The following is a 14293-nucleotide window of genomic DNA, read 5'->3' on the forward strand; positions in this document are numbered from 1 at the left end:
AGCAAAACAAGGCTTAGTCTGATCGCTGAGGGCCTATTAAGGCTGTTATAAATAATAATGGCTGACATCCATCGACTTGTACTTCAGTTTAAAGGAGAGGAGTCCATAAGAGTTCAAAGCAGCTTTTCCGAACGAGACCACGCAGAGGATTTAAAATTGTTCACTGCAGAAGTAGTCAAATTGAACAATTACACACAGATTTAGCGGATTACAAGGCATACGCAGCAATTAGCTACTTTATTAGTGCGCTTTTATAGTCTGTTTTAAAAGACACCCAATTTAGAGCTCATTACTGCAGCAAGTCTAAACGGGATAGCTTTGAAATGTCAATTAATTAAATGTTTACTTGGTGGAAATGATACCCTGCTTCAACTGTGATTCGGTTCCCTGTGACAAAAATGTAAATCATGACAATCATGCTTCTTGAAGATCAGTGGGCGGTGTCATGACTGACCATACAGGCAGCAGGAAGTGATACTTATTTTTACACTTCTCTGCCAATTGAAATGTTACTAAAAACAGTTCCTTTATGTAGGGCTGGGCATCCATCATTGATGAGATTCTCCAGGGATTGTTCACAATTTTTTAATTTGGAGTCCTATAGTTTGCTTCACAAATAGGCACAAACACCAACAAAGAAGAAGCGGCGAAAAGGTTTGGCTTACCTTCATAAAAAAGAGCAGTCAGGTCCACTTGGGGGTCCACCTCCGGATTCATATTGTGGAACTTCCTCAAAGCAGTCAGAATCAGCTCAAACCACCAAACCACATAGAAACGAAGTAAAAATCTAGTATAATTATGACCCCATATTTGATACAGTAACTCCACTGTGTTTGCACAGTGAAAAAAATAACTTAAACTATATTAGGAAAGCAGGAAGTGAACAACTGTAACATTTACTGATTGTAAAAGTACCACATGGAGGGGTAGGATTTAATAAGCTTTGCTTCTTCCTACTCCTTTTGGACATGTGGAACTGTGAACTGATTATGTGATGCATTCAATTGTAATCTGATGCATGTTCAAATGAAATAAAACCATTACCATTACCATACTGTAGGAGAGGTGTGAGGCTATGTTTTGGTTGCTTTATGTTATATGCTGGGCTGCATCGTGAACGAGTGGTTCGCACGCAGGCCTCACAGCTAGAAGACCCAAGTTCAATTCCACCCTGGACCATCTCTGTGTGGAGTTTGCATGTTCTCCCCGTGCGTGCATGGGTTTTTTCCGGGTACTCCGGTGTCCTCCCACATTCCAAAAACATGCTAGGTTAATTGGTGACTCCAAATTGCCCATAGGTATGAATGTGAGTGTGAATGGTTGTTTGTCTATATGTGCCCTGTGATTGGCTGGTGACCTGTCCAGCGTGTACCCCGCCTCTCACCCGAAGACAACTGGGATAGGCTCCAGCCCCCCCCTCCCTTGCGACCTTGCGAGGATAAGCAGTAGAAAATGAATGAATGAATGGTATATACCAATAAATGAAAGTAAAAACTGCAGGAAATCCAAGTTGCGGCTCCAATAATGGTACATTCCACGCTGACATCATATTAGCAAGAAGCATGAAGCAAGAAGGCTTCAACTTCTTTTTACACTGACATTGATGATGGTGGTGCTGTCCCTGGCTCTGTAGATCACAAGTCAATTTGCAGTCTTGGAACTCTTCACGATAGATATGACTTTACAGTGCTGTCCATGGTCCTGAAACCCATTGCTCAGCTTTTTGTGCAACTCCCAACTTCAACATGGCTTGATTAGAAGTAATTATACTGAAATAAAAACAATATTTTTCAGCCGAATGCGTTTTACAAATGATTTAACTACCCATTATGTATTTAATTATGATGCTGGTAAATTATAAATTTTCTTCACTTGTACCAATTGTTATACAGCTGATTAAATTCTACTTGTAATACACTATACACTTACACTATACTATATTAATTAGGTAGACTGATTTATGTCTACTCTAATCTAATGTAGCTAAATAAAACAACACTATAGCCTCACTTATATTGGGGAATTCTTATGTTTTTGAGGCATATAGGTGAATGTGTGCCTACTGAGCTGGACCTGCCGTGATCAATCATTCATATTGACTTCCAAATCAAACATAGCACATGCACAATATTCCAATCAATAAACAGCTGAAAGCTGTTATCCCTGCTGATATTGTGATGTAAAACGAGGTTTTTCCACTATAGACTGCAATCTCAAGGGAATTATTACTATGACGTAATATTGATTATAACCTTTCACTTTGGACCTCCTCCTCCTCCTCCTCACTCTCTCCTGCATGCACCATCTTCCACGTGACGATCACTTCCTTCCTCCACGCACCCGGATCGTGTAGTGGGTATTTTTATGTCTTTTTTTAAGGGGGTGTGGACTTTGCCAGCACTGCTTGGGAGGCTGTGTAGAGAAAAATCAGCAGCCAGCACAGGTGGTAGCATCTTTTACGACGCTGCGGTATAGATGATTGAACACTTGGAGCATCCACTCAGCGCAGTCACCCACCAGCGCGTCCTCCTGGTGAAATATCACGGGAATTGAGATTTAGCGCACTTTTTTTCCATAAAAGGAGACCGTTTACTATTTTTTTTCATGGAGGATGTGACATTTTCTATTGACTACCACAGGAGCAAACCCCCTCATATGTTGTTTTTAACGCACGGAGAAATGCGCCTGATTAGAGTCCCAGTTGGATTGTGAGCGGTGTTCTTCCTGGAACTGCCCCCCCCCCCCCCCCTTTTTTTTAATCCCCTGTGTATAATTTTATGGCTTCGGTGACCAGACGTAAAGACGCCTGTCGCTGGCCGAGAATGTCGTCAACTTTCTGGGCTTTTGTGCTGCTCACCGCGCTCATGGTGCTCTACTGCGGTAAGTGCCGGTGCGCGCACGTTGGACCTCCTGACTGGTGCGCAGCGGGGGGGTGCATGTCATGTTAGACGATGAGATGCTGAGCACATTCGTGCATATATTGGACTATTTTGCACACTGTTGAGCGCCTATTGTGAAATCACATGATTACACCTACTTTATTATTATTTTGAACTATTATATTGAAGAGGCTGTTTCCACTGTAAGAAAATGGTAGCATGGTATGGTATAGCTAATTTCTCATATGCTGAACTAGTTACAAAAAAAACTAAAAAATATTTGTGAAAAGGATCTTAATACAGGAAGTGACCAGACTATTAGCAATTATTGAGACATGGGGAAGGATTACATAAGATCTGCATCTCCCTACTCCTTTTCAGACAGTTGAGTTGCAAACATGTGACATAACTTTGTGAAGCCAGTTCAAAATAAACCAAACCATCACCGTTACCATAGCAATGATACACCACGAGAGGCTGGAGCACTGCTTTTCCCTGCAGCTGCTGCTCCAACAGGGAATCAAACTTGCAGTGCTTTAGTAACAAGCCGTGTCTGTCCCTTGTTCCTGTTACGTATCTATTGGTATTTTCTTAGCGTATTGATCGCATTTGTGTTTCCGTCTTTGCCAATGGTTATTGGACATTGCTATATTCAAACATGCATGAACTCCATCTTTGCCACCATCTTAAACGTGAATAGGTAATGTATGTCATTCATTTTTTTCAGTTTTTTTTTTGTCATACTGCACACATGTACACATTCACTAAAGTCCAGCTCATTCCTGGCACCTTGTTTTCCTTCTGACGCATACATGCTCAGCTGGCACACCGCTCCGACCAACTGTTCAGCTCTGCAAGGTTCCCATGCCCATTAAAAAAGATAGCTAGCTAATGATTAATATCATTTCTCTGTCTTGGAGCACAGTAGCAATATTGTTTTTGCTTCTTTACACTACTGTTTGAATCTGATAATACAATGAAATGTAACTTGGATGTACTTCAGAGTAGTCCGTGTACAGCTTGTAGATGTACGAGTCACTGACAGGTCAACACACAGCCATTATTGTCTGAATACTGTACCTGACAGCACAAAAGGGAAGGATGTCCATATAGTGTCCAAAGCTCCATTCATATATCATGCAGCCTTAATCCTCTTGGGCATGGACTTCACCATATCATGTTGGAAACCAGTTTCCCAAAATGTCACAGTAAATGTTGGAATTCAGGTTTCCCTCAATGCACCCACTGCCGGCAGCACTCATGCAGCCCCAGGCAAGACACAATTATCTTGGTGCTTTATTTCAACAGAAGTGGATTTGTGTTGAGTCATTTTCAGTGGGTGGAACATTTTTGAGGATAAATAGAACATTTTCAGACCATTGTTGCTTCTTTATAAGGTTTGTGTATGTTAATTTATCCTGATTTTCCAATAAATAGAGTACATTTGTGTATTTAAGCAGATATCACTGGGGTGGTATACCCTTAAAAGTGCTGTGTGTAAATTGGAAGTATAGTTTTTGGTAACAGGAACAATAAACACAATTACCTTGGAGTGTTGTTTTGTTGGGTAGAAGTATGTTGATGTACTTTTTAGGGATACAATGGCTTCTTATACTCAAATATACTCCTTTTTTACCCTTGCCCTTGCCTTTTATTATAAAACAGTAACCTTTTAGCCCTGGAAAAGATGCACGCAGTGACACAGTAGTGTAATATAAAACTGCTATTGAAGATGATTGTGGAACAAAGGCTGGAGTCTCCATTTCTAAAAGTCAGAAGCACCTCCAGCCCTCTCAGCCTTTCTCTTTTCAAGATAAACCCAAGCATGCTTTGTAATCACACCAGTACCAGCTTAATCAATGGAAAGGCTCACTTTAGAGCGTACGGTTCTGGATAAAGAACGAGAGCTGTTTTCTTCTTTTGTGGTGCCTCCGGCCATGTCGATTGATCTCCTGCTTTGGGCCAATCAATGTTGCCTGGGTGTTTGTTTCAGTCAGCAAGTCACCGCGTCCCCCAAGGAGCTGGACCTCCTACCCAGCAACACCTCTCTGGAGCGGAATAATGCCTTCATGAGTCTTGCTGTTCTCCTGTGTTTCTTTTCTAACAGCTCAACTCTCACTGTGCTCTGCTGTCTGCTGACCTCAAGCTACTAAGCTCTTTGTGGATTTAAGGGAGGGGAAACCTTTGTTTTTCGCTTGCCAAGAATTTGTGGTGAAATGAAGCTGATATTTCTCAGTATTTTCTTCCAAGTTCCTGAGCATCCTTTTTTCTTTGTTTCTCCTGCTATTTTGTGTCTTTCATCCTCTCTTGGCATGTGGTGGACGTTTTTTTTTGGCTGATAATCAATTCAAACTCTTTAAACTGTGTCTTTCGTCTTGTCCATTTGCATTTTGTTTGACTTGCCTCCTTTCTGCTGCCTTACACAAGCATTCTTTTTTTTTTTATATTGCTCTCATTTCCTTTCCAACCAGTCCTGTTATTTTAGACTTCAACAAACTGGTGAAGGTCTACGCTGACGACGGCATGTTATTGGCTGACTCTGCTGTATCAGCATTTTTTTTAAACCATTCCTGCTTTCACCCCTTTCTCTAGCAACTTGGCACAATAATGACAAAATACTATTTGAATGTCTTATTTTTCTTACGATATTCAACCATATATTTATTTGATAAATAGTTGTCATCCATGTCCACTGTAATGTGTACACATGACATAAATTAATTGCATAGGATATACAATTAGTGCCAATGCAATAGTAGGATGTGTTCATCAATGGCGATGTAATTACAGTAATCCCTCATCCCTCTATGGCTTCACTTTATCACAGTTTTTCATAAATACTTGTATATTCATTCATAAATATTGCTGTTTCAGGGATGAATACGGCCAATATTACATGTTAAATGCTTTTGCAGCATTTTCAAGCATAACAATGACCAAATGCAGAAATAAACAGCATTAAAAAAAAACGCATTCAAAAATGATGAAATGTAGTATTCTAAACCAGTGTCCATTACTGACACTAGGTGTCAGTAATGTTATTATAATGTTCAGTGTGACATGTATTGTTGCAGCCATGCAAAACCAAAACGCCTAATATCCCACATTCAGCTGTAAATGTGACTATAGGGGTGCTATTTCTTGTCTAGAGTGCTCTAATAATGTTAAAAACTGAGTAGGAGGAAATGAGTAGGATAATTGTCAGTGAAAGGAACACCTGCACACAATCAGGAATAGAGTCAAGAGCGCTCGCCATCGAGCTAAAAGCCTCAGCTTTCAACTTTCAGCTTTCAATGTCCAGTAGTAATAGCCCTTTATTCTTGTCGCTTATACAGGAATACAAGCGAAATTGTGCAATCAGGGCGACTCTTGTAGTGTTAGGGAGTAAGGTTTATCAGTGTACCTTTGCATAGCTGCACCTGGTATATGTTACATAATGCTATATTGATATAATGCATGTTTGTTTACTATACATAGATATAATTCATATTTTGCACAATTCCACAATCCATGAAACCACTACTATTTAGACTCTACACTGCTTACGCTGTACAGTCTATACTTTTCATTTGCATTCACGCTGAATACTTGTCATGGGTATTGTTTGTACCGCAGGCTATGTTGTTGTTGTGTTGTGTTGCCAAAGCAGCGGATTGAGCGAGCTCTTTGATTATGTCCACCCTTCATATGGCGCCTGTCACCTACAATCAACATCTAACTTCACACGTTCTCACTCTGGCCCTTCAGAGGGTGGAGAGGAATGGATGGAGTAACTCGATCCTCATTTCGATTAGGGAAAGAGGAATGGATGACCAAAAGAAAGGGAACGGAGAACGGAATAGGAAGAGGGAAAGAATCAGTGAAGGAGAGACAAAAGCCAGCGAGAAGGAGAGAAACTCTGGCAAGATAAATGGCAGCTGCTCAACAATTTAACTGCTCAAGCTGTAAGAGGGTGTTTGAAACTCTAATCACACAAGAATGCTTCACTAGCTGCTGATTACACTCCAAAGAAAAAAAAAAAGAACAAAGAAACAATCTGCCTTCTAGCTCCCTCCTCTGGAACCTCCCGGCCGTGCATTTCTATTGCATGTGCTGCTTTTATTCATGAGGCTGTCGTCTGTGCTTGGCGAGCTAATCAGTATGCTAATCTTAGCTTTCGGGGTTAGCATGCTTGAGGTGCTGATGAGAGATGCACATACTGGCACGCAGAAAACCTGGGGCGACTCGCTGCTGATTCATTGGAGTCCTTAGGATGCAGTCTAGTGGGCATCTATACTGTATGGGCTCAAGGGCGTACGTGACACCTCCACTGTTGCATACGTACGTTCGGGCTCCTTTTGAAAAGATGCGATCATACGTGACCTACTTAGATGTTATCCACTCAAAATGTCGCTAGAAACACAGGTGAGTTGCAAGATCTTTGCATGGAGCAGCCAAGCGTGGTTGTGGTCTGGGGCTGCATGAGTGCTGCCTGTTATCTAGCACTGCCTTAATCCTCTTGGACATGGCGTCCTTCATGGTGACATTACTGGTGGAGATGGTTGATGTTGGACAACCCCGAGACACAAGTTTTCCCACAATGAACCGCAGCTCCCCAGTGTCGGCAGCACTCGTGCCACCCAAGAGTATAACATGAGAAATGACTTGGTACTCACAATCTACACTGCTATACAAGCTCTACACTGACTACTCCAAAGTGTCTTCCTTTCGATAACACCGTCCTGTTGAAGACACACTAAAACGGGTACTGGAATGTGATGGGTGTGATTCTGTTGCCTCTGCGTGCTCTCTGGTGCTTTCTTCTGCTGTCTTGTGTTGTTTTATTTTACCGATGAAGTCGTGCACCACCGGTGACGTGTCCTGATAGCCCGAGGCATGCAAGCATACGGTATACATACCTTGGCGTGCACGCTCCCAGACAAACAAAACGCAGCCTTTTTGTCTGTGATGTCTGAGAAAGGCCTCCGCCGCCGCCGCCGCCGCCGCCGCCGCCGCCGCCGCCGCCGCCGCCGCCGCCGCCGCCGCTGATTCACCAGCCAGGGCAAAAAAAATAAAAAAGAAATAAAAACAGGCCTGGGCTGACCTCACTTGTAGGTGAACACGTGCACATATTTGAATATGTTATCCTATTTCCAGCATAGCCTGGAGCCTTTTCCTCTGCAGGGAGGGAGGCTGAGAGAGGAACCGCTGTCAGGAAGTAGCAGAGCGGCCCCGCCGATGGCCTGGGGGACGCAAATTCATAAAAGGGAGTCAACTCAACGAGTTTTCCTCTGAGAAGGAGAAAAGCCACATTATGGACCTCTGGAAATTGGGCCAGAGAGTGTATACATATTTGAACAGCTTTTTAGACAGTGCTTGTGCAAAATTTAAAGACCGTGATGAGCATTTGAACGAGAAGGCGGCGGTGGCGGCGGCATCAGATTTGCCATTATCACATAACGAGCGTGCCACAGACGGAAAGTCTCAAGTTCTGTAAAGCATATTGCCATTTTGCAACTTGAGATATTCAACTTTAAGTAGGGATGGGTCTTGTGTGTACAACTTCCGTGTACAAATCCCATGAAATTGGCATCGTCGTTCTGATTTTATTCTTTTTTTTGCCTTCAGAGAACCATTTAGAACGAAAGGGGGGCTTGTGGTGATCCTCGGGTTTGACTGCTGGCTCATCCCATAAGTTTTAAAAATGTGTTGAGGTCTGCACACTTTGGGCCGCATAGAGGCAATTACATCACACCAGGACACTTTAATTTATGGCTGACGCTGACAGCTGTTCTTTCCCAAATCCTAAGCCGGCCTTTTCAATAATGGACTTCAGTTTAAAGTTTGAGCAGCTAATTAGCAGTCTTTTTTTGGGGGTGGGGGGGGGGGGGGGGGTAATGGTGTGTCATTCTTGTTGATTTTCATTGAAAACACAGAGGTCAAGGGGAATTATTTAGAAAGTTAACTGACACGGTGCAACGTGTGGCGCCGACGCGCAATGAATCAATGAGTCTTGGCCTTTTAGCTGACAAGGTGAAAACACGTAACATTTATAAAGGCAGCTTTGCTATCAATTACAGCCTCTCTGTTTGAGCGTGTGTGCGTGGTCTTCTTGTTAAAACTATTGATTTGTGGCTCGTCAAAGTAAAAGTGGAGCAGCTGCACATACTGTATATGAAATGTCCACATTCTTTACGTTATCGGTTGTCTACCAGTGTTGGGCACGTTACTTTAAAAAAGAAATTAGTTATAGTTACTAGTTACTTCTCAAAAAAAGTAACTGAGTAACTAGTTACCAGTAAAAGTAACTATTGCCCCAAAACACCCGCCCACCCAAGTTTTCTGATTGGCTGAAAATGCAATCTTACTAAACCTTAGCCAATCCTTGTTGCTTATGTGCTCTAAACACCCACCCACTCAAGTTCTCTGATTGGGCGAAGACACAATTTTACTAAACCTTAGCCAAACCTCAATGCTTATGTGCTCTATAAACACCCGCCCACTCAAGTTCTCTGATTGCCCGAAGACGCAATTTTACTAAAACCTGAGCCAATCCTCATTGCATATGCGGTTATCTCACCCCCTCCCTTGTCACTCTGCAACACTCTCACACTGTCACTGCGCTACAGATTAGTTATGAAGTCGATGATATATTTTTCAGCGGCTTCAGTAATGTGCAGTAACGGGGTGTCGAAAATGGTAACGGCGTTATGCTGACAGTAAACATAATGAGTTAGATTACCTGTTACTGAAAAAAGTAACAGTGTTAGTAACGCTATTGCCATCACTGTCGTCTACACCAGTGCTTTTCAAATAGTGGGGGGGGTTGGGGGGGGATGATCTGTCAGGTGGCACGTGACACTCCTACTCCTGAACCGCCATTGCTGAATGGCCATTTGTCTAATTCTTCCAGTGGAGGCCCTTCATTATATTGCACAGGTTGATGTATAATGGTTGTTTCCCCTTGTTTAATGTTAACGTTAGCATGTTTTACATGGTTACCAGACTTGGGTCCCTTCCTCCATGACCGCTCCGCATCTGTGCCCTTACGTCACTCAAGTACATTTGGCTCACTTGTTGTTTATGTAGAGTTGCGTTAAGGAGGCTTTTCGCTCCCACGGAATCTGCATTACTTCATGCTCAAAAGCCTCCTCATCTCACACTTCCTCGCTCATAAGACATCTCGGCCGGCACCCTCGCCAAACTGCTGTGTACCCTAATAGAATGCTAATATGCTGTGACATTTACTCTATGAAAGCAAACTGGGAAGTGTTTTTAGTATGCAGTTGGAGTCAGCTTCTCAATGCTGACTACATGGCTAATTGCAGCCTAAATGGTCGATGTTCCGTCAGGAATTAATGTGGTGTTAGTGTGGCTTTATTAATAGAATATTTACATTGTGATTCATGTTTTACTTTCCAACCAATGCTTTAAGTATTCAATTTGCGCATGCTTCTTAATGGTGACTATATGGCTAATTGCACCCGAAATGTTCGATGTTCCATCAGGAATTATTAATGTTGTATTAGCGTGGCTTTATTAATAGAATATTTACATTGTGATTCATGTTTTACTTTCCAACCAATGCCTTAAGTATTCAATTTGTGCATGCTTCTTAATGGTGACTATATGGCTAATTGCACTCGAAATGTTCAATGTTCCATCAGGAATTATTAATGTGGTGTTAGCGTGGCTTTATTAAAAGAATATGTACATTGGGATCCATGTTTTACTTTCAACTCAATCCTCTACGTAAGCAATTAGAGTCTGCTTCTCAACGCTGACTATATGGCTAATCGAAGGTAAATGTTCGATGTTCCATCATGAATGAATGTAGTGTTAGTGTGGATTTATTAATTAGTTAATATTTATGTTGTAATTCATGTTTTCCCTTCAAATCAATCTTTGATGTATGCAATTGTTGTCTACTTCTCAGTAAATGTTCGATATTCCATCTGGAATTATTAATGTAGTGTTCTCGTGGCTTTATTAATAGAACATTAACATTGTGATTCATATTTTACTTTCCAACCACTCCTTTAAGTATGTAATTTGCACATGCTATCATGTTGACTCTAGGGCTAATTGAAGCCCAAATGTTCAATGTTCTATCAGTAATTAATGTGGTTTATTAATAGGATATTTACATTGTACTTCATGTTTTACTTTCAAATCAATCTTTTACACATGCAATTGGAGTATCCTGGGAGGTGACTATATGGCTAATGGTAGACTAATGTTCGATATTCTGTCAGAAATTAAAGTGATGTTGGCATTATTCCTAGAATATTTACATGGTGATTAATGTTGTGCTTCCAAACCGATGCTTTAAGTTGTGTGAGACGCCTTAATTGGGTCAGAATTTGGACAGGAATCTGCCGCTGTGCTTTTGTCTCGAGAGGATTCACGGATGCGCAGTTGTGCATGTTTTGCCTTGGGCCATCCAGAGAGAGATGCTAAAGCTAACCACCACCACCACCACCCCCACTTCACCCCATCCCATCCACTTCCTTTCTTTTATTACTACAAAAAGCAATTGCTTGGAAGAAAATGCCAGAATGGTGCTTTGAATTCCTGGAGGGGCCCATCACGGAGACACGGCCCACGGAGCTGAGACAGCTAGCATCTGGAGCAAAGACACGGCGGCGGGAGAAAAGAGAGAGTGGAGGGTGAAGTGAGGGAGCGAATGAGGAGGAGAGAGCGGGATGAGCGACGAGAGAGCAACAGAGAAGGCAGCGAAATGGCCAGCGCAAGACAGACAGAGTCAGAGGTCGACTTGGGAGCCGTAGGACGAGGAGAAAAAAAGGACAGTTGAGGCAACGAGACAAAAGACGGACAGACGAGAACGCAGAGATGGGCCGCCAATTGACAAGCGGCCAGGGAATAAAGTCAACTAACACAATGAAGCAGTCTGCAGACGCAGTATCCTGGAGGCTCTCAGAAGTGGAAACAAATATTACATTAGAAGAGACACCAGCCATTTGTCACAATGGGAGGCCGGAAAGGGTAGTTAAGGTGCCCAATATAAGGAGCCACGGCTCGTTTGATGTATGTCGCCACCAGGAGAAAATTGTGCTGAAGTCAACTCTGTTCAATCAGTTGTGTCCCTCATTGACTCCCACTCTTAACAAGATAAACTTTCACCAGACAAAACTCTCAAATTTGCTCTAAGGGCCTTTAGGGCGTTGCCTGAATCCCATCCTATTCCTTGTGCATGTGTTTCTGCACACCTCCACAGCCCGCTGACACACATGCTGACAGCCACAATTCAACGCTAATGTGTCTGCGAGTCAAATCTGCGGGACATTTATGGCCTCGGTGACAGCTGCACTCTCTTTGCACCCGTGTGTCATACACTGTTGAGCTGGTGAAGCTGTTTAAAGGATTGCGGGAGAGTCAGGCCGCCTGTCAGTCGGTCAGTCAGACGTTTGGCTCGCTGCCATGCGGTGCATTATCTTGGCGGCAATTTGAAGTGGATAACCAGAGCATCTACTTGCTTGTTTCGTATGAGCTTTCACCCCCCCTTGCCCCATTGTATCATCTTTGGTGTCACGATGGGGTTAATGGTAATATGAATCACGGCATCTGGACAATTTCATTGAGTTATAGGTTGGGTTCTTTTTGACAGGACGTCTTTGCTGTTTTTTTAAGGACCTGCTGCACTAAACCCGGGGTCTCAAACTCACTTTACCTGGGGGCTGCTGGAGGTAGAGTCTGGGTGAGGCTGGGTAATCAACAGGTAGATTACATATACACATGGCAACTATTACTACTATGAGTATAACAACAACTACCATCAATTCTGAACTATTGAGCACACCTGAATATGAGCCACACCCACCAATTAAAAAAAAAGTAAATATATAGACCACATTGGGCTGCACGTCGGCCGAGTGGTTAGTGTGCAGACCTCACAGCTAGGAGACCTGAGTTCAATCCCACCCTCGGCCATTTCTGTGTGGAGTTTGCATGTTTTCCTCGTGCATGTGTGGGTTTTCGCTGGGTACTCCGGTTTCCTCCCCCATTCCAAAAACATGCTAGGTTAATTGGTGACTCCAAATTGTCCATAGGTATGAATGTGAGTGTGAATTGTTGTTTCCCCTGTGATTGGCTGGCCACCAGTCCAGGGTGTACCCCGCCTCTTGCCTGAAGACAGCTGGCATAGGCTCCAGCACCCCTCGTGACCCTTGTGACGATAAGCGGTAGAAAATGAATGAATATAGACCACATAAGCCACGCTATAAAAAGACACGCTATAAACCTTGCAATCCCAGCATCACTCTTTAACTCTAATGATTGAGACGTGAGATTTTTTTTTTCATCTGAGTTGGAGAGTCCAAGCAGTCAAAGTAGAAGGAGAACCAATTTTGCACTTGATCAAATGTACTTGAGATTTGTCAGATCAAAACACGATTGCTGCATAAGACTTCAAGCCATGTGACCTTAGATACTCCAATTCAATACTTCTTGAATCTGCACTCTAAGCATCATGGGAACTGTAGTTATTTTAGCCATAAAAGGTGACACTTGTTTTGTATAAAGTTGCTGAGGTTACATGCGCAGAGTTAACGTTGTTATTTATTTACCCGTAGTTGTGTCCCCATGTCGTGGTGACATTTTTGTGCCACACCATGACTGTGGTTAGTGTTCTGTATAGTGACCTCATTGATTTCGTTGTGCATTGTGAGTTCAGTGTTGGCTATTTCTTGACTAAAGCAACTTATGGAGTATTTAATCTAAATATGACCTGCCTAAGGGTGAGACCTCTGCTCTAAATGATAAGAATGCAATATAACCTTCATGTTTATATATTATGTGACGCTGCTATTGTTCTTATGTTGAAATGCAGTGCAAGTGGTGAACGATTGGCACGTGGGGTTCCCCTTAGGGCTTTACTGCTCTGTGTTCGTGTGAGATGACTGAATGTATACAGTACGCGACCTGATTCTCGCTGCTAGCAGCTGATTCCCGCTTGCATCCATACTGTACTGCACTGTACAGTACATGCTGGCACCATATGTTAGATGTATGTCACTACCGCTCATTAGCCGTCGTTCACTATTCCTGTCTCTTTGTTGATTGTTATTTATGCTGCCGTGTGATAGTCGAGTGAACAAATACACAGCTGGATGTACTCTGAAAATGGCTACAATGTGCAAAAAAAGCAAAGAGGTGCAACTGGGGGTGTTGGGAGGTTATAGCTGCAAGGGACATCATAGTAAATGTCTCCTGAAAACTTCCCACCACTTGTGCATGCTGATACACACCTCTGTTAAACATGCACAGCATGCTGGAGGAGATTTTATATTTCCTACCTCAGCCTGTGTCTCTTTTGTACACAGTATCTCCTCCCTCTCCACTCTAGCCTCCTTCTCTCCTGAGGCCTTGGCACTGATAAACCCTCCCATTGTTACACTGACAGCGGAACTTGTGAG

The 14293-nt window shown here is 42.7% G+C and overlaps 1 protein-coding gene across 2 annotated transcripts in view; it reads left to right on the top strand.

Annotated features, from left to right (window-relative positions):
* Positions 1–2323: 2323 nt before the first annotated feature.
* The window catches only part of LOC131132440 (chemokine-like protein TAFA-5), a 124313-nt gene continuing 112343 nt past the window's right edge, over positions 2324–14293 (top strand). The window contains exon 1 of one of the 2 annotated variants that reach the window (XM_058078050.2): positions 2324–2880. In XM_058078050.2, coding sequence (XP_057934033.1) covers positions 2778–2880 — 103 coding nt within the window. In that variant the 5' untranslated portion in view covers positions 2324–2777. The remainder of the gene's footprint in view (positions 2881–14293) is intronic. The other variant, XR_009130363.2, reaches the window with a different exon arrangement.

This window comes from Doryrhamphus excisus, linkage group LG2, assembly GCF_037039965.1.
Source record: "Doryrhamphus excisus strain RoL-2023G ecotype Guam linkage group LG2, RoL_Dexc_Guam_v1.1, whole genome shotgun sequence".
Taxonomy (NCBI): Eukaryota; Metazoa; Chordata; class Actinopteri; order Syngnathiformes; family Syngnathidae; genus Doryrhamphus; species Doryrhamphus excisus.